The sequence below is a fragment of the Portunus trituberculatus genome, chromosome 21 (genome assembly GCF_017591435.1).
Source record: "Portunus trituberculatus isolate SZX2019 chromosome 21, ASM1759143v1, whole genome shotgun sequence".
In the NCBI taxonomy this organism is placed as follows: domain Eukaryota; kingdom Metazoa; phylum Arthropoda; class Malacostraca; order Decapoda; family Portunidae; genus Portunus; species Portunus trituberculatus.
Window position 1 is genome coordinate 2,897,339 of NC_059275.1, and position 19,974 is coordinate 2,917,312.

The window sequence follows — 19,974 nt, forward strand, 5'->3', positions numbered from 1 at the left end:
AAGGTGAGGTCCAGCCCTATGTCAGCCAACTGCAATAGTACCATGGTGTTATCAAGAGTGTGTGAGGACATGAGATGGAAATAAAGTGGGTGTTTAGTATTACTACTGAGAAAACTCTGATCTGGTATAAGCTGAATAATGAAAATCCAAGTGTGTGTGTGTGTGTAATTCACCTCGGCCACCTGCTGGTCACCAAGCCAGTCTTCCCCATTACGGAGCGAGCTCAGAGCTCATAGACCGATCTTCGGGTAGGACTGAGACCACATCACACACAACACACACCAGGAAAGCGAGGCCACAACCCCTCGAGTTACATCCCGTACCTATTTACTGCTAGGTGAACAGGGGCCACACATTAAGAGGCTTGCCCATTTGCCTCGCCGCTCCAGGACTCGAACCCGGGCCTCTCGATTGTGAGTCGAGCGTGCTAACCACTACACTACGCGGTGTGTGTGTGTGTGTGTGTAACCTGCACTCACTTTTCTACATAAATAAAAATCTAAATATTTTTTGTTTAAAATCTAAAAATTCAGTCATTGTTGCTCTATTTTTCCTACTTCAAGGTGGTACACACTGTTATTTTAGAGTACAATGCACCATCTTCATACTCATCATCTCCTACCACTACACCATTAACTCCTAAATAGTGGGCTAAATGACAAATGTGTCCTTGCAGTTTTGCTAAAAGAAAAGATGCTCTTCACCAATGCCTTGTGAGGCAATATCAGATAGGAAACAATCATAATAAAATGTAACATCCAAGGAGACTGATGTTATGTGCTAAGGTTCACCCCCATCACTCCAGTAGTGAATTTTAGCATGTAACATCAAAGGTAGTATAAGAGCAAGGGAAGGCAAAAAGATGGAGGGAGGTGTGGCAATGCAATAAAACTGCAAAAGGACATGACTCAGAGAAAGATGCAAGGGACAGAAACATCTGTAGAAGACATGTACTGTATGTATATAGTGCCAATCCCTAACCTGAGATAACAAAAAAGAAAATATTAACAGCAAGACAAAATTTGGTTATTTTCATACACTTCATTATACAACACAGCTTTGTTATGTTACAGTATTCAGCATGCATCACTGCACTGGCTGTGAGTGTGTTGGTGTGCGCATACATGTGTGAGTATCCACTCAACCTGTTACCTCTGATGTTGACACCTGGCTGTTAATGTGTTGTCTTTATACTTATGAACTTAGCTAAAGAAAAAAAAGTTGAGTTAATATTAATACCACTACAATGACTTCATGACTTACCTGCTGACAGTGGCGATCAGCACGACGGACACATTCTGCCACAGTGGTGAGAGCAGACTGAGTGGTGAACACATGACGGGAAAACATGGAGGCAAAGTTGTTCACTTCCCCATGTGCCCACACCACAAAAGCTGCCCAAGGAAAAAGAGGCTCTGTTGTTATCACCGTCATAACTCTTACCATCATATGTATTCGTGTGTGTGCGTGTGCGTGCGCGCGTGCATTACCTGAGGTGCAACTGGGGTTGGAAAAGAAGGCCTTGGTGAACTCTCTGGCAGTCTCCAGGAGGTTGTGGAAGAAAATTGAGCACAACTGTCGCACATAAAGCACAGTCTTGCCTTCAAGCCTGAGACGCTTCAGCCCCGCCTTCAGGATGGCTCCCCGGTGGCCCAAGAACAACTCACAAGCCTGCCAAGGAGTCTCAAGTCAGCAGCCATATCAGGAAAATAAGGTGTTCAAAATTTACAATTAAATCTGTTGAGTATTAATGTAATAAGAAAAGACCAAGAAATCTTCAGAATGCCAGTTGAGAGAAAGATGGAGGGGAAGAGAGAGAGTGAGACTGAAGGATGGAATTACAGTTAAATTGCAAAGGATGAGTGTCATGGCAGAAGAGAAAGGGACTGAAACAAATGGAGAAGACTCATACATAGCACCAACTCTTCAATCTAGGAGACAGGTAGTCATGCAGTGTACAGAACCCACACAAAGTATATATTATTAGATAACTCTAGAGGCTTTGAGAAATCCTTACAACTGTATAATTGGTATCTAATCTAGTGCCATCCAACAAAACACTGAACATTTCACAAAATACATGTCATCAATACAGCTATAAGGTCACCTTTTTTAATGCTCACTTTGAGTAACAAAAGTTAATATACATAGTCTTGAGCAGAGTTGGCATCAGAAAAATCTTTTCCCATCTAAAAAAAAAGGTAAGGTATTATAGTAACGTAAGGTTGTTAAGATGAAAATAACTATGCTGGTTATGGCCTGCCTCCAGCACACCTCGTGGCATGGAGGGCAGGCTTTTTTGCCCGGGGAGTCTCACTTCTGGCTGGCTCTTGCCATATCTGGATGGCTGGCTTCAGTTATTCCCACGTTGTTTATGGGTGCAGGACAACTCAATGCCGCCAACTCAACACTGCCGACTCAATGCCAAGACAACTAATTGGCAATATAATCAAATGCTACAACTCGCCACCAGGACTACTTAATGGCGTGCAACTACAAAACTTTTTCATCGACTTTTTCAAAAGCAGATAAAAGTTATTTTATTAATAATCATTCCAAAACCAAACTTTTTAAAATTAATAAAAAAATTTATTAAGGATCAATTTTTATTTAGAAAACTACTGAAAATTATATGCAGTTCCTCTCAAATATTCAGCAAAAGATTGTTGTGAAAAAGGAACAATCTCCAAAATTCCAGCATCTACCTTCATATACTTCTTCAATTTAGAGACAGGGAGATGGCCTCCAATTAACTGCTTGAAAAATATATATAAATATCTTAGTGCCTTCTGCAGCCCCATAATGAATCTCCACATTGTGGGGTGTTCCATTCCCAGCTCTGTTTGCAGTCTTCTTTTTGCTGCTTCAGCATGGTTATTTGTCTGGCCTTCCTCATACAACATTCTCTCGTAAAGATTCCACATTTTCAGGGGTGAAGAGAGGTCTTCTACTGGATCCATGCAAATTTTGTTATTTTAGTTATCTTTGAACCAATTCAGTAATTCTGCAAGTTGCTCAGATTATGTCCACAGAGAAAGTGTCATTATAAGTATCAATATGTAGAAGAGGAACAAATACTAAAGTTAATATCATTTTTGCTTTTAGCCCAAAGCTGACATCGTTGTTGTACATAGAAGTATAATCCATGAAAGCCATCTTTTTGTGCATATTTTGTGATAAGTGGAAAAAACATACTTTTATTTCAACTTCTGGAAATGTTACTTTCATAGCTGTGAAGGCTGCTTGCTCAAAGTTACAAATAATAGATGTGGGTTTAGTGTAAGCATGATATCTTTGAGCATTTCAAACATCTTTGCTTAAGTTGATCACTGCTTGTTTGGCAAAAGACCATATATAGTTGGAATAACTCCATTGAATTTCTTTGCAAGAAATGTAAACTTGCAAAAATAATCTTGGTGCAATTTTAAAAGCTCCATTGGCATACCAAGTATAAGATGAATGCAAATGCTGCAGCCAACTTTGTCTTCCAGAAAGCAAAATTCTGTGTAATCCTGGGCCACCATCGCTGATCAGGTAATTTGCTTCTCTTCCTTCTTCTGGAATGTAAATTTTGTACTGGTGCGGCAACTCTAACTCTTGAAGATCTACAGGATTCAGAGGGGAAGCACTTATGGCTTTCCTTGTGCATTTAATTGTTTTCCTCATAGCAGAATCATCTGGCAATGATCCAAGTGTGGCCTGAGATACATTTGTTAATACATCACTTATAACTGCACTGGGCTTTACAACAGTATCTTTGGCATGACTTATCAAAGCTGTGTACACTTTAGTCCTTTCTATGGTTGCTGCTGATGAATTGTGGGAATGCTCTTTTACTTCCTTGATAACTGCTCTAAACTTGCAATGCACCCAGATTCTTGATCACAATGCCAAAATCTCATGTTGTCTCTTTTACCATACAGGTAACTCGATTTAGGCGTGTTTAATTTACGCGATTTTGTTAATACGCAACCGAAAAAATATCATAATTAATCAAATTTGCGCAATCAGTTTGCTTATACACAATTTGGACCACATCCCGAATCCCCCCCATTATCTATTGTTTCTTATGAGAATTACAAGTTTGTTTTATGCGAATTTTGAAATACACTTGGAACGCATCTATCGTGTAAATCGAGAGTTACCTGTACTTACAAAACACAAATAAATTATATTCATGAGCAAATGTTGTCATTAGTAACAGATTGAGGAGGCAGGGAACTTACCTAAGCACATCTGCCATTGCAGAAGAGACAGCCATAAGCTATACTTATCTTACCAGTGTTCTAACAAGCCGGACTTTGTCCTCTCACCAGCTATCATCCTTTAAAACCATCTATGCACATTATTTTTTTTCCCATAAAAAGAAAAACAGGCCAAGGACCAAAAAAATAATTGATAAAAAAAAAAAAAAAAAAAAGGCCCTCTAAAGTGCCAGTCTCTAAACGAATTAAATATAAATGAAGGCGGAAGGGGACTCCTTTTTCAAATATTACATCAAGAATGTATATGTAGCTAGATGCATGTAGTGTTGCAAGAAGGAAGACAGTTGTCCTTAGAGGGTAGACTGTGACTGCCCTCTTGTGTTGTGAGGCACAAATTAAAATGCTCAGTGAGACCACAAGTGACAAGTTCACAGCACACCTGAACCAGTGCTTTTAGAACTCACTGGGAGTAATTGTCTTTTCAGCAGGTGTCTACTGCCCCCTCCCAATGTGACTGTAAAACCCTGGTGAAGTGGCTGAAATAGGCTAACGTATGGTTTGTTGCACAGAGAGGAAGAAATGTGGAGAGGTTTGTACCATTACCGTGCCTACAGTCTAGAATAGAATTAGGATAGAGGATTTACTGCCTACATAGATCAATTTGATCCACATTGGGTAAACCCTCAGTTGGTGGTTGGGAGGTGCACCAAGTTGGGTGTCACTCTGTAGGTAGGATTGGTTACGTTTATGGTGGTGTGTGTGTATTGAGAGGGTGCTGTGTGGTACTGCACCCAGTAATGTACAGTGTTTAAATTTTGAGATTTTCTGTGAAGTACCGTCAACTTGTGCCCAATTGTATCAAGGGGTTAGGTTGAAATAATTAATGTAAAACACCAGTAAGTCTTTGTGTTAGCACTCCTGGTCCTGGTGGTTATGTTGTGTCACCACCTGTTTACAGTAATGCTGAGCCTCTGATTAGCCTGTGACCACTTGCACAGCTACTAACCCCTTGTAGTGGGTTAAACTCCTACACTCTTACTATCTAATCACCTCCTAGTGTTTGACTATCATAATGAGCATTGCTTTATCCTTGCAGCCATTTATTTAATTTTTCTAACAATGAAGGGGTCTCACCAAGTGGGGAAAAGAGATGTCAAAATGATAATCCAAAATAGAAATATAAGTCTCTTGTCTCCTTTATGGAATGATTATCTAACCTGACTGGACTTGTTGAGTTTGACCAAGAGAGTGGTGGCTCTCCGAGCTGCTCTGGGGCCTCCCTGAAGGCTCCTGTCTGGAGTGACTCGCAGCTCAGCTTGAAGCACCTCCACCAGACTCTTGACTCGACTCTCTAAGGCACGCCTGGTGGTGGCCACAAAACACATACAAGTTGATTACTGCTGCAGGTGGTAGAGCATTTTAAAGATTAAATTATGTACATTTACTGCAAACCGTTGATACAAAAAATACATGTTGGGAAAGAATGAATCACTAAAGATGAAAACCTGCTACATTCAGAGGTCATTTACGATCATATGCATCCTCTCATCTACCCACAAGTCCTCACTCCCCATTGTTCATCATATTCACAGCAGCTAAGAACAATTACCTTTATTTGTAATGTATAGTACAGTGCTGTCTTTATTTAAATGTAAAGTACATATTGCTTTGTTACCTGTTAAATGATTGTCCATATCTGAAGTAACAGTATCTATGTATAGTCAATACTGGTCATGAAACATTTTTATACTTTAGCTCTTTGAAACTTTGAATGCCTAGATCAATGCATCAAAAATAGAGTGAAAAGGGATTCAAGAACTATTGATAATATAATTTTGTTTCTAGTTTGTGTTTACAAATATTATGTAGCTGTTCGTGAAAGCAGATTTGCGATTGCAATTTAAACTAAATGCCAAAATTTATGGGACCGTGAATGTGAAAGTCATGGAATACATAAGTAGATTTGTGATAATCATCTATCATGATAAAGAGGGAATACAATAGCAGTATTCTTGCTAATTGGTGAGGTTGTTCCTCTGCCACACATGAAAACATTTCAGGTTACTATACTCATGCCTCACCTCATCTCACTGTAGGCAGGGATCTTGGGAGAGGAGTCAAAATACTCCCTCCCGCTGTCCACCAACTTCACGGCCTTCTCAAAATCACGCTGTGCAATGGCCTCGTCCAGGTCCTCCGGCAGCTCCAGGACCCACTCAGGCAGTCCCAGGGAGGGCGGCTGGGCCTCCATGAATGGGTTAAGGCTGTCGTCATCCTCCCCAAATGCTGTAAAGATTATTTGTTATGTCTATAGATTCAATGACATGGAGATAACATGAAAACACAAGAAAGTGAGAGAAGCTGCAAGAAACCCTCAGTCTTACACATGGCAATCTCTGTATGAAATATATCTACCTATTTCCACTTATCCTCTCCATTTATATATTTGTCCAATCCTCTTTTAAAGCTCCCTAATGACTTAGCACTAACAACCGTATTGCTGAATCTAATACATTCATCTACCACTCTATGAGAAGTGTTTTTTTCCTATCTCTTTTATTCATCTACCACTCTATGAGAAGCGTTTTTTTCCTATCTCTTTTTCAACTCTAACTTTTCGAGCTGAACCCATTATTTTTTGTTACATCTGATTACTGATCTGGAGAATTTTGCTTACATCATCTTTGTTAGATTGCCTATAATATTTAAAGACTTAAAGATGGAAAGGAGACTGGGAGATTTGATGATGCTGCAAGGACAAGAGCAATACAAATTGGGAAACATGTTATGCAAAATTCTGCAGATTAATGATTCATTACTAAGTGACAAATGATGACATATCTACACACAGAAAAACTCAAATTTAGAGTGATAGTAAGTTAAAACATGTCCTCAAAAGAGTTTAAAAGAAGAACCATCATGATAGACAACACTTAGAAAACATCCCAGAACAGCAGCACAGCAACATACAGTCCACATTAAACCACACTCCCACACTGCACTGCACCCCTCCAGTGCTGCCTCTCAGCCAGAGAAGGTCAGCCAGGGTACATTGCACCATCCCATTCTGCCACGCAGCCAATGAAGGATACATACGGTTGGTGCTCTCCAGTGAGTCCTCCTTGCTAAGGGAGACTTGTCGTTCCCTCTGTTGCTGCTGCTGTGCTCGTTCCACATTCTGCTTGTCCACCGTCACCTTATTGGCCTTGGTGCGCTCTATCTCGTCAAGCCAGTCTTGCTGCACACCAGACAGGCACATGTCAGGGATAGAACATTAGTGACAACCAGTTGTGATAGTAATAGTGGTTGTGATGAGAAGGGTTCATACCTCTAAATCATTTGTTACATTTAAACACTGGCTTCATTATAAGGATTGAGTATTCAAACCAGGGTCAACTTCTTCAAATTTGGAAGCAATGTTAAATCTTTCCTGGCCTGGCATCCTTGACATGAATCTGGCTGTTCCTCTGCTCTCTCAAGACAATACAGCAGTGGTTCCCAATCTTTGGTGTATGTATTACTAGTGGTACATGAAAGCATTCCAGGTAGTACATGAGCAATTTTGGGGTCATATTCAGTTTTAAGTTCAGTTAAATTCATTAATTTTCAGAAAAATTATTAGTGTCCTACACAAGATAACTTGGCATCAATCACCTGGTGAAGAATCCGATGCATTCCTCGCATTAAACTGAGTCATGTTCCTTGTTGTTAGTTCATTTGTCTGTTCTACTTGTGAATAAATTGATATTAGCTGGAATTGATCTTTTCTGGAACCAGATGGTACATGGAGAATGTACAGACCCCAAGTGGTACTTGCCCAGGAAAAGTCTGGGAACCACTGCAATACAGTGATGACATAACCTATATAACCATTACCTTAAACTAGCATTGAACTAATGACATTGTGTACATCTCTGGTTCTCATCGTGGTGATTGAGAATAGGCTAAAAAAATAAATAAATAATAACAAAAAAACAAATAATAATAATAATGATTCAAGGTTTGGTTGAAGGATGGGAAAGTCTTACAGAAGGCTCTGGATGAGGCTCAATCAATAACACAAAGTTGCTTACTACTATATACACACAGACAACAAAGCACAATATCAAAACTTTTGGACTCGTATGAAAAAAGATATGTAGCTTTAACAACAAACCTACCGATAATAATACCACCATATATATTTCACAAGTATTGATTATGGATATGTTGAAAGAAATTAGTTAACTGACACTGCAACATGCAACAATTCACAGCACAAGCAATGTATGGAGCCTTAAAGGGAATCTATAAGAAAGAAATAGGAATACATTTTGCAATTTCTAGCAAGAGCAAAATTTGGATGTGGCAGCATAAAGAAATGTCTCAGACAGGTTAGCAGTTAGTAAAAAATGTGTCAAATAATATCAACAAGAAAGAAGGGAATAGAGAGAAGAAAAAAAAAAAAAATGATCTTGCAATATCTAGCCAGTGTAATAATTAGAGGTGGCTGTAGAACAAGAAAAAAACTCAGAGTAGCAATTATAGAAAGGTCAAAACACCAGTCAATCCCTGGAAGCCAAAAGAGACAATACAACATAAGTTCCTGGTCATCACCTTGGACTTGGCAGTGGGAGCCATGAAGACACGAGTGTCAGGGAAGATGAGCACCTTGAAGGCATTCTTGGTGTTGCCGCGGTCCTTAATGTTTACGGGTAGCACTTGATCCAGTGGGTACAGCACTTCAAACTCGTAGCGCACAGGCCCACGTCTGAAAATGAGCAGTTAAGTTACTGGTTTGTGTACATTCAGTGTCATTTATTGTCATTTAAGCATGATGAAGAAACTATAGTGGAGCCAGACTAACTTGGTACTCGGGTGTTGGGTGCACCTCTCCACGCTGTTGCCACCTCAATCCCGGAGTGACCTGACCTGACCATGACCAGCAGGGCGCGGCCTGGGGGATTCATATGTCAAGGATACTTGAACGGCAGCGCCGCATGGCCTATACACATTGCCAAGTGTACCAGAAGATATACAGTGTCTTTGTTCCATTATCAAATCGAAAGCCATTATGAAACCATGCAGTTGTATATAACAACTTATAATTTTGCATAATCAAGGCAAAGGATGACAGTTTGAATGAGACAGAGATGTTTGTATGCCTGTTGACTGTGAACATTACACGAATGTGAGACAGGAACAGCCAACGCTATGAGTACCAAGTTAGTCTGCTTCAACTATAAAGTCATCTGCATCAAGAGTAAAATAAACAAAATGGTCTGCACCTTGAAACAAGCACCCAAATTACTGGTTTGTGTAAACAGTATTCACTATTTTTTTTTATTGAGTGTATTCAGCATCTTTCATTTTCATTTACTGGATGAGATGACTTCCAGATATGACAATCCCCAAATTTCAGTCTGAATTTAGGGTTTTAGGTGATATCAGTGGTAAATCAGTAGAAAACACTCATTAATATACATGAGGAAATTGGCAGAAAACACTCATAAATATACATGAGGAGGAGGTGAGAAGTTATGTACTAAAATTAAATGCAAGGAAAAGATATAATGAAGACTGGTATGACAGAAAATACAAAGTAACTAGGAAGGAGAGGAAGAAAGCATGGAATATATGGAAAAGAGAAGTACGCAAGAGCTGAAGCAAAACTACTCAACTGCAAGGAAAGAATATGTAAGTGTTATTAGAAAAGAAAGGGAAAGTTATGAGAAGGATGCTAAGGATAAATGTAAGGAGGAGCCAAAACTATTCTTCAGACATGTGATAACCACAATAAAAACAGAGAAGGAATAAATAAATTGAAGATCAGTGATCAAATGTGTGAGATTCTGGCTAAAATAAGAGAGATGATGAAGAGTTTTCAAGCAGTGTTCAGAAAAGAGAAGGAATTTATAGCACAGTGAGACAAGAAAAGAAACAGACCTGGGAGATTCAAGTGACTGAAGGAGATGTGTAGAAACAGTTGAAGGGACTAAGTGATAGAGAGACCCCTGGACTTAATGAGTGTCAAGATGGATACTGAAAGGATGTAATCAGCAGTTGATGTTGATGATTCACATATCATTGAAAGCTCTTTAAATGAAAGTAGTCCTGCCTCAATCGAACCAAACAAACATAGTTCTAATTTCTAAGAGCGGAGACAAAAAAAAGAGCAACTGAATTATAGACCAGTGTCTGTAAAATGTGTGGTAAATAAGATATGTGAAAGATCAGTAAAAGATAAATAGATGCAACACCCAGAAGAAAATAAAGTGATGATCAAGCAAGAAATTGAGCTTAGAACAGAATTTGAACTTAGAATGGGAAGGCCAAGTGTTACAAATTTGCTGAGTTCTTATTCAAGAGTGGCAGATATAATATAAAAGAGATGGAAATGACATAGAAAGAGGCTGAAGCAAAGTGTTTGTAGAAGAGATGTCAAAAAGTATTAATGAATGGAACAGTCTAGATAAGGAGATAGTAAATGCAGGAAGACTACACGGATTCAAGGCTAAGCTGGGTATCAAAGAGCATAGATCTTTTCCCATGGCACACAACTATGTGAATAAGCACACACAAATGCATAGTTGACTGGTAAAGCACTGATATTGTGCCAACATTTAAACAAGGAAGCAAAGACCTACTGAACTATAGACCACAGTCACTGACCAGGGTCACAGAAAAAATATGCAAAAGAATAATAAAAAATAGATGGATGAAATACCTGGAAGAGAAAGGTACACTGACAAGTATACAATATGGTTTCAGAAGAGGAAGACTGTGTTACAAACTTAGTAAACTTCTACTCAAGAGTAATAGACGTAGTGCAAGAAAGGGATGGTTAGGTGCAATGCATCTACTTGGATTTAAAGAAGGCATTGAACAAGGCCTGTTATGAAAGGTTATTATGGAAACTTGAACAAAATGAAGGGTTAAAGGGAAGGCTTCTGAAATGGACAGAAAATTTTTGAAAGATAGAGAAACGAGAACAATTACAAGAGACAAAAAATCGTCCTGGAAAAGAGTCCTAAGCGGAGTTCCTCAGGGATTGGTATTAGCACCAATAATGTTTGCAGTTTATGTGAACGATATATCAGAAAATATACAATTACATCAATTTATTTTGCAAATGATGTTAAATTAATGAGTAGGGCGAAGAGAAAAGATCGTAAGGCGTTACGAGACTTAGACAAAATAATGGAAAGGTCATACACATGGGAAATGGAATTCAATACAAAAAAAGTGCAGTGTATTAGAATTTGGAAGGAGGAAAAGAAAGCTGAAGGGAATTAACTCAATGGGAAATGAAGAAATTAAGAGGAAGACTGAAGAAAAAGATGTAGAAGTTACCAATATGGATAATATGTCACTAGAAGAGCACATGAATAGCATTATGGAAAATACCTATGATCTTTTGAAGAATATAAAGGTGGCATTCACTTATATACATGAAGATATGATAAACAAACTGATAATGATTCTAATACACCCTAAATCAGAATATACAAGCAACAAAGCTTCCTCTGAGTTTAAGTGAATTGTCATGTGAAGAAAGGCTACAAATACTGGGTCTTCCCACATTAGAACAGAGGAGGGAATGAAGAGATATAAGAACAGTGTACAGAGTGATTAAAGGACTGGAAAAACTAAATAAAAAAGACTTACTAATTTGGGACACCAGTGATACAAGAGGACATGGAATGAAATTAAGAAAGGATACCTGCAGAAGAAAATATCAAGAAGCTCAGCTTTCTACAAAGATGTGTAGAGGTGTGGGATGGTCTAAATAAAGAGAGTCAGTGAAGCAAGAACAATTCATAAGTTCAAAGAAATGTTAATGTTGGATTATCATAGAAATGGAGACAGGACAGCACAAGTATAGATAGCTCTTTTCTTGTATGTTACATCTAGGTAAACACACACACACACACACACACACACACACACACACACACACACACACACACACACACACAGATGTAGTACCTGTGGCTGAGCCATGAGGCAATCATGAGGGAGTCATTGAGGAGGTAGGCATGAATCCGCTGCTTGGCTGTGTAGTCATCCTGCTTGAGCTCCACCAGATCACCATCAAACACCAGGCAGCGGTCCTCCACCTCCATCACGTGCTGCAGGAAGGCAGATCAGGTGAGAAGAGGGAGGTGGAAGGTGTCTCTTTCTCTCTCTCCTTCTCTTACACAAGAACACCATCAAATGCAAAAACTCAAAGCCTCAATCATTGTGGCAACTATTTTCTGTGTAATCTTTCTGAAATGCTCTGGGAAGGTGGCTTGGGTGAGAAGAGGGTGGTGTGAAGATGGTTCAGATGAGTTTAGGAAGATGAAAAGCAACTTGGGTGAGGAGAGGGAGATGAAAAGTGGTTGTCTTTCTCCCTCTTACACAAGAACACTGGCAAGACAAAAAAAAAGTCAAAATTTTGATTACTGTGACAACTCTATTATTGTGCAAGATTTTTTCAATTGCTTAATCATATCAAAGAAATGGGAGATAGGAGTCTCTTTCTGTCTCTTACAGAAATACAAGAACACATGTAAAAGTAGAAACTCAAAATCTCACTCACTATGACAACTGATTTATTCTGTAAACTTTCAGAAATGTTTATTTGAATCTATACACATCCTGTTCATTGGACTGATTTTCAGAAAGTGAGGGCATGAGTATCTTCCCTCCTTCAGGAGTCAAGGTATTAAAGCAGTGGTGTGAATGTGTTTTAGTCTGAAAGTTGTGTGCATTGTTTTGGATAGCCCTGTTTTTTGGGGAGGACAACCTTGTTAAAAGTATGTAGTATGTATATCCTGCTGTGGTTCTGGTGAGCATTTTCATGTGCTGGGGAACTCATCCTTTCAACTGCCTTCTCTTCACCTTGAAAAAAAGCCAATAATAACCAGCTCCAGTTACCTGAGTAGCAAGATTAAAGTGAAATAGACAACTACAGCTATCTTCCCACAGTTGTGCAGATTAACACAGGCTACACCAGCATGTAATAAGACAATTCAAAAGATAAAATATAGTGACATCTTATAATAAGGACACGATTCATATGCCAGCATAATCTTTGAAAAGAACCAAAATAGAGAGAGGGAATCTGCAGTTATAATTAATTTGCATAAATGTTTTGGATTCTGAGAATGGCACGTCTTGAAAAAATCATTCATGATATATTTAGACACAAAAAATTCATAAAATAATGTTATGTATCTGCAGATAGACAAACAAAGCAAACTAGCTTATTGAATTAGAGAACAAGACTACTGCATGAAGACTTGAGCAACGAATGCAATCAACTCATAAAACATAAATACGTAAATAAATACGAAAACTATAAAAGAGTGAAATGCTTTAATACAAAGGATGATAAACTTGCATGTTACTGCAGTTATATTCATGATGCTGCAAATATTGTTACAGTGGTTCTCATCAAAGCTCTACATTGATCGCATTATTACTAAACACACTAGCGTAAGTACAAACAAATATACAACATAACTCAGAGAAAATACCTTTGGCTTTTTTGTGAAAGAGCACAAAATAAAAAAGAAAAATCATAAACTTACTTTACAAAGTCTCCACAATCATTCCTTGTATCTTCAACACCACCACACCTCACACAACTAACACCACTGTGCATGTGAAGACAGAATATCATGGACACTCATAATAACACAAATGAAACAGACATCAAACTTCATCTCTATTTCAGGATGGCCTTAGGTTTAGACATCTTCCCAACATGCAAAAATAACATAGTAGTTAGTTCTAAACCTTCCTACACATATTTCTCCCACACCTAATATTCATGAAGAGTTCTAGTTTTATTATAACCACTTGCTTTCATCATCACAATAATGACAGTATAAAGTATAATATGAAAAATTAGGGGTTTGACTAATCTAATTTGCTTGTAAAATAGAAGTGATAGTACCAATTTCCTGTCTAAGTAAAAATATACATCTAAACACTAAACATTCACATTGCAGGACAAGTGACAACTCCCTCATGAAGAATGATTACTTACTGAGCAACCTTCAATTTTCTCTAGTAATCCAGTCAACTTCTTCCTGTTTTCACGATTCTGCATCCGTTTCAACTCTTGTGGATTGACTTCAATCATTTCCTGTGCTGCACTGCCGGGCCCTCGCTCCCCTGCAGGGACAAACTGTGATCACCTATTTGTCCCTCTAATACATTTCATCTCCAGAAAGTCCTGCCATTCTTAACTTGTGTTCTTTGCGTAGGATTGTTGACTGTACATGCATAGATAGCTAAAGGAAGACAACATTAGGAGTCTCCTGCACGGTTTCTTCCAGTAAAGAGTGTAAGCAATTGATGTAAATAATGGTAATAATAATTTGCTATTTATTTCAAGTGCAAAGCAGCCTTGCCAGCTAAAATTCTACATAATAATCCTAAGTGACTACAGTATGATACTTTAGCTGCCACAATGCACCAACAATGTGGAAGACCAGGCCACCCTGTGTATTTTGTCAGGAGTTTGTTTCTCTCCGCTAAGCAGTGGATCACACCTCACAACTTATACACAAGGTATCTAATCACTACTAGATGAACAAGGACTACACATCAAAGGACTCCACATAAAGACTCCTGATCTGGCCAGGTAATTGAACCCAAGACCTCTCAGCCGTGAACCAAGCATGCTAATCACTGTATCACCAGTGTCTGTACAAACAAAGGTGTGAGTGTGTGGTGTTCTGTCTGGTTCATCCTATAGTATGGGGAATTGTTCATCTTATATATAGATGAACAGATAATGAAGTGAATTTTTCTCCACTTGCACTACAGTCACAATATATTCTCACTGCTTTACGTATCACCATCATTGTAGGTAAAGTCAATTCTTACAACTGACTATGTAATGTCAATCTTTAAAATCTCAGTGGCTTCTCAGAACACAATAAATGAGACCAATTTAAACAAAAATTGTATAAGATCAGGTACTTTTAGACTGAAAACTTTACTAGACACAGCCAACAGCTCATTGATCTTAAGACAGCATCTGTGACACTTGGTAAAATCATGTAACTTCACCCTGAATAAGTGTTAAGAAAAAGATCATATAACAACTATAAAATATATGGAATCAGCTGAGGGGACACAAAAATATTAGAACAATCAACAAACAAGCATAACACTTGACCATGTACAGGCATGTAATCTGTTTTGGTTTGATGGGTGTGATTGGCGCTGGAGACTTACCGGTGATGGAGAGTTCCAGGAGTGAGGTGAGGAGTGACTTCTGCTCTGTGATGAGATGAGACAGCTGGTACATCTCACTCTCCAGGTCTGGTGGTGAAGTATATTGTGTTCAACATATACATAGAATCCTTGTTAAATTAGACCATCACTACAAATTATGAAAATGTTTGAAAAGCCTAACAACTCACACATTTAATAAATTTTCTTTCTGGTCAAATGAAAGTTTAATAACAATTTGACCTACATTTCTCACAAATCCGAATTAATTGTGTATCATGAAAAAATGTATTAACACAGTATTCAAGCCCTAGTAGGTCTATTGCCATTTCTCCAAATTAAAGCCCTTCTTTACTTTTTACTTCATTTCATTCATGTCCAGGCCAGAAAAATGAGTCTTGCAGCAAAATACCAAATAACACACATAGCATCACAAACTATTCACCTTCACCATTCCCTCAAAAAGCCTCCACTGATGCAGGCAGTAAATTCCTTCAAGATGGAGGTTTCAAGACACTCATTCTCCAATTTTGGACAACACTTGAATTTTTTTCTGCAAAAGGCACCTCAGTGGGCTCTTTTTTCAGTTTTTTTTTTTTTTTAACTCTTAGTGAAAGCCACTCTTACAGGATAAGAAAAAAAGAAAAAAAAACAAAAAACTCATATCTAACAAACACAGATTGGACATAGACATACATGATATTTCCTTGGCAGTGTCGATGAACTGCATATAGTTCATGTAGACATTCCGCTTGAGCTGTGCATTGGTCTCCTCAGCCAGGTGTTGGATAGTCTTTCGCTGCTCCCGCAACTCATGGTCCCCCACACTGTTCTGACTGAGGTGCAGCACATCTGTGGAGGCACCAACACTCTTATTATGCACACAAAGCTGTACTCCCCAAGAACCAAATACCAAAACACTTCTGACTGCATTCCCACTACATCTCAAAGGCTCCAACTAAAACGACATGGGTTTTGAACAATGTTTTTAAAAGATTTCTACATTACTGACAGGAGAAACATTCTTGAGGACCTGCTTAATCATCTCTGTGGGCTTTGAATATAGTCATGATGAAAAAGCAGTGTTTCTGGATGAGTCTATGTCAGCTCTATATAGCAACAGTACTTCTCTACTTACTTTTTGGGTTTAAGAGGTGAAATCTTGCCCTATTGAGCTTTCTCAATCCAAAAACCCACTTTCCCACCATGTCCCCAATATTGAAGGGAACAGATAAAAACAATAGGAATATAATATTTAAGTTAAGTTAGGCTGGTATGAGTTTCGTTAGGTTAGATTAGATTAGGTTAGTATCCCTGAGGGGGCTTCTGTGTTAGGTGGTAGGCCATGTCAGATTAGTATCCCTGAGGAGGTTGTTGTGGCTGCATACACCCACCTAAGATTTCTAGATATGGAAGACAAAATTTGTTAAAAGTTTTATCTACAAATGATATGCATATCCAGAGATTTTTATATAGATATCTAACAAAAATTCTCTAGCCATGTTTATGATTTTTGGCTATATACGCATATCATCATATTTCACTAGTTTACCTCCCATCCAAAAACCCTGCACTCCCAGATGTCTCCAAGCTTGTTAGTGGACATGGGGATCATGGTGTAATTTTACAAATTTACTAAAACAGGGAAAGCATTAATAAACATCCCATTCCAGTTTTTTCAGATAATAAATCTGCACCACCCCAATCCACCAAAACAAGTTCGGGAGCCCATGGAAAATCAGGAGGATTTGTCACTCAATCAAATTAAAAATGAAACTGAACCTACTGTGAAAAGTTGTCATTGGTGGTCTAATGAGTAGCAGTGCATGATTGAAAGGAAGAGCTCTATGGATAACTTACCATGAAATGAGCTCTCATGACGATTGGAAATCCTTAAGGGAAATTCCCTCCCTTTAAGAAAAAAATCCCTAGATTTAGGACATTTTTCTAAATGCAGAGATTTGTGTATTCTACCTACGAAAAAACATAGATGCATTCTGACTAAACTTGACCAACTAACCTAACTTAACTTTGTCAATACTGGGACACATTTTTATCATAATTTTGGGTATGGTTAGACAATTTCATTGACATTAGGAAGGCTCTATGGAAGTCAAAAGATTAATGGCTACAGTCTTCACTATTTTAATACCCAGCATGAGATTCTGATGCAGAATGAATATGGAAATATCTCATGGTACTGGAGGGGTTAATGCAGGGATATTCATGTTCTGTGCAAAACTTATTTATTAGTATTAACACCAAATGAGTAATTTGCAAGGGAAAGTGTAAAGAAGAAAAGTGCCTGAGAAAAATGTCCACATTCCAGCAATGCACTTCTTTTTCATACAGTGAGACTGACAGCTTTGTCCAGTAATACCTGAAATCATATTGTGCCACTATACACAAATTTTTATTATAAGTAAAAATAATTTAAAAGTCAAATTTTGCCACACACTAGTGTCATTACAGCAACACTCCACACATGCACTTTCACTTCACGGTATTATCTTGTTTCCTTGCTCAGGGAGCAGCGACAATTAACATGGTTGGCAGATTAATTAAAAACACACACACCAAAAATATCTACCAAGAAAAGAAAACTGTTCGTCTCCCAACTTGAGACAACCACGACAGTAAAAATTGGGCACTGTCCCCGAGAAACCGTCCCTCACGCTCGCCTCCATTCCTGGCTCCCCCTTCGCAGCTCCTCCACCAAGCTGATTTGACGTCACATAAAATGAGAAATATATGGTATGTCATTTTGTTTTTTTACGCAGGGGTTCCTTGAGACGTCATGTATTTTAAGGGTTACACAAGGGTAAAAAGGTTGAGAGACGCTGCCTTATTCATTACCATATTTCTCTCTCTCTCCTTCTCCTTATTCGTTTTCATATTTCTCTCTCTCTCTCTCCTTATTCGACTTTTCATATTCTCTCCTTATTCGGTTTTCATATTTTCTCTCTCTGACCAATAGCGTAGCTTCATATATATTTGACGTCAAATCAGCTGGGTGGAGGAGCTGCGAAGTGGGAGCCGGGAATCGAAGCGAGCACGCGGGACGGTTTCTCGGGGACAGTGCCAAAATATGTACCCATTTCTCTACGTGTATGGTACGCTCACCGACACTTCAACATACGTGCGTTTCGTGCCTGTTCCTGACGCAGGCCTGACACGAAGCTGTACATCCAATTCCTAGCAGCAGCCAAGGTAAGTAAGTAAATAGGTGCTTGCCTCACTCACGGCCCTGTAAAGTGGGCGGAACCCTCATCTAATCACCGCCTCTTCCTTCGCCCTACACACCCTCTGGTCTCCCATCCACACGCCCACGCCCTTCCCCACCGCCCACACGTCTGTACCCACGCCCACACCACCACCGGGTCGCTGTACTCACACTTCTCGGCGTTGTAATCCTCGGCTGTCAGTTTCTTCACCAGCAGGTCTGCCATGTTTGTTTACTATGACGTCACATTCGCGAGGACACGGCCAGGGAGGCTCCTCGACCCGTACTGCTTGTGGTGGATTCTATGTAAAATTCAAGTATATGAAATTATAAACTTAATAAAAACAAAAGAACACACCATTACGTTGTAGTATTATGATTTGCTACCTCCCCATTCCGTTCGTAAGGAGACGGTACGGTGAGACGCAAATCCGTATTGAGCGGAACGAGGTTCATTAAGTGATTTCCTGTCTATATAACAATAGAAAATGATAAGATTGATAATAAAGTGCATAATATTACCTTCATGTAGGTAGAGGTGTTATATTCGAAATTCACTAAGATATACCCAGCAAGTTAGCTTGATCCATTACAAAACTTTTTGTGTGAGAGAGAGAGAGAGAGAGAGAGAGAGAGAGAGAGAGAGAGACTAGTATACAAATATTTCTTAACCTGAAACGACAGAAAAAAGCAAACATTAGATACAGGGAGTGTGTAATCCTTCGTAGCTTTCCTGATGTTTCCTGACAGCGACGCGCGAGGCTGGCAGGAGAGAGGCCATGCATACAGTGTTTCCTGCCACTATAGGCGGAGATGTATAGGAAGGGTGTCCTGTGAGGGCTGTGAATGTTATTGGTGGTGGTGGTGGTGGTGTTGGTGTTGATGTTGTGCAGGTCATGTGTTGTGTGGGCCTGACAGGAACTCAGTAACACAGTCAAGCTGCACAGGTGGCGGTGTACCCTTTGATGCAACACTTCAGGATTTATAAAACGGTGGTTTAGATCCAGTTTTACTTTTTCTGGGTTTTGTTTGCGTATCTGCAAACAAAGGCCAGGAGAAACAAAGGTGTGGATCAAAACGTCAGCTTTGTAGTGAAGTATTAGAACAGAGGTGACGCTCTGTGTGACGGAGCTCTGGGATCCTGCGAGGCCTGCACGAAGCACACCACCTGAACAACAACAACAACAGCAGCAACAACAACAATAATATTCATTACTACTTGCAGCAGCAGTAGTAGTAGTAGGCTGCCCTCCCTGGTTTATCGGCGTGGCTGGCAGGGTGGCCTGCCATTGCAAAACAGAGTGGCGAGGCCTTACTGTTCTTCTTCAAGTC

At 39.1% G+C, this 19,974-nt stretch overlaps 1 protein-coding gene and 1 long non-coding RNA gene across 2 annotated transcripts in view; one reads left to right on the plus strand and one right to left on the minus strand.

Moving 5' to 3' along the window:
- Positions 1-157, plus strand: part of LOC123506934 — an 18,360-nt gene extending 18,203 nt beyond the window's left edge. Inside the window, exon 8 of the long non-coding RNA XR_006675552.1 lies at positions 1-157. This exon is cut by the window's left edge and continues 79 nt beyond it. This is a non-coding gene — a long non-coding RNA (uncharacterized LOC123506934).
- Positions 1-18,928, minus strand: part of LOC123506933 (exocyst complex component 8-like) — a 22,751-nt gene extending 3,823 nt beyond the window's left edge. The window contains exons 1-12 of the mRNA XM_045259357.1: positions 18,814-18,928; positions 16,116-16,271; positions 15,423-15,509; positions 14,224-14,351; positions 12,174-12,316; positions 8,802-8,955; positions 7,302-7,443; positions 6,287-6,491; positions 5,423-5,567; positions 1,491-1,671; positions 1,264-1,394; positions 1-29 (exon numbers count right to left, since the gene is read on the minus strand). The exon at positions 1-29 is cut by the window's left edge and continues 197 nt beyond it. Coding sequence (XP_045115292.1) covers positions 1-29; positions 1,264-1,394; positions 1,491-1,671; positions 5,423-5,567; positions 6,287-6,491; positions 7,302-7,443; positions 8,802-8,955; positions 12,174-12,316; positions 14,224-14,351; positions 15,423-15,509; positions 16,116-16,271; positions 18,814-18,868 — 1,556 coding nt within the window. The 5' untranslated portion in view covers positions 18,869-18,928. The remainder of the gene's footprint in view (positions 30-1,263; positions 1,395-1,490; positions 1,672-5,422; positions 5,568-6,286; positions 6,492-7,301; positions 7,444-8,801; positions 8,956-12,173; positions 12,317-14,223; positions 14,352-15,422; positions 15,510-16,115; positions 16,272-18,813) is intronic.
- Between the last annotated feature and the right edge of the window lie 1,046 nt (positions 18,929-19,974).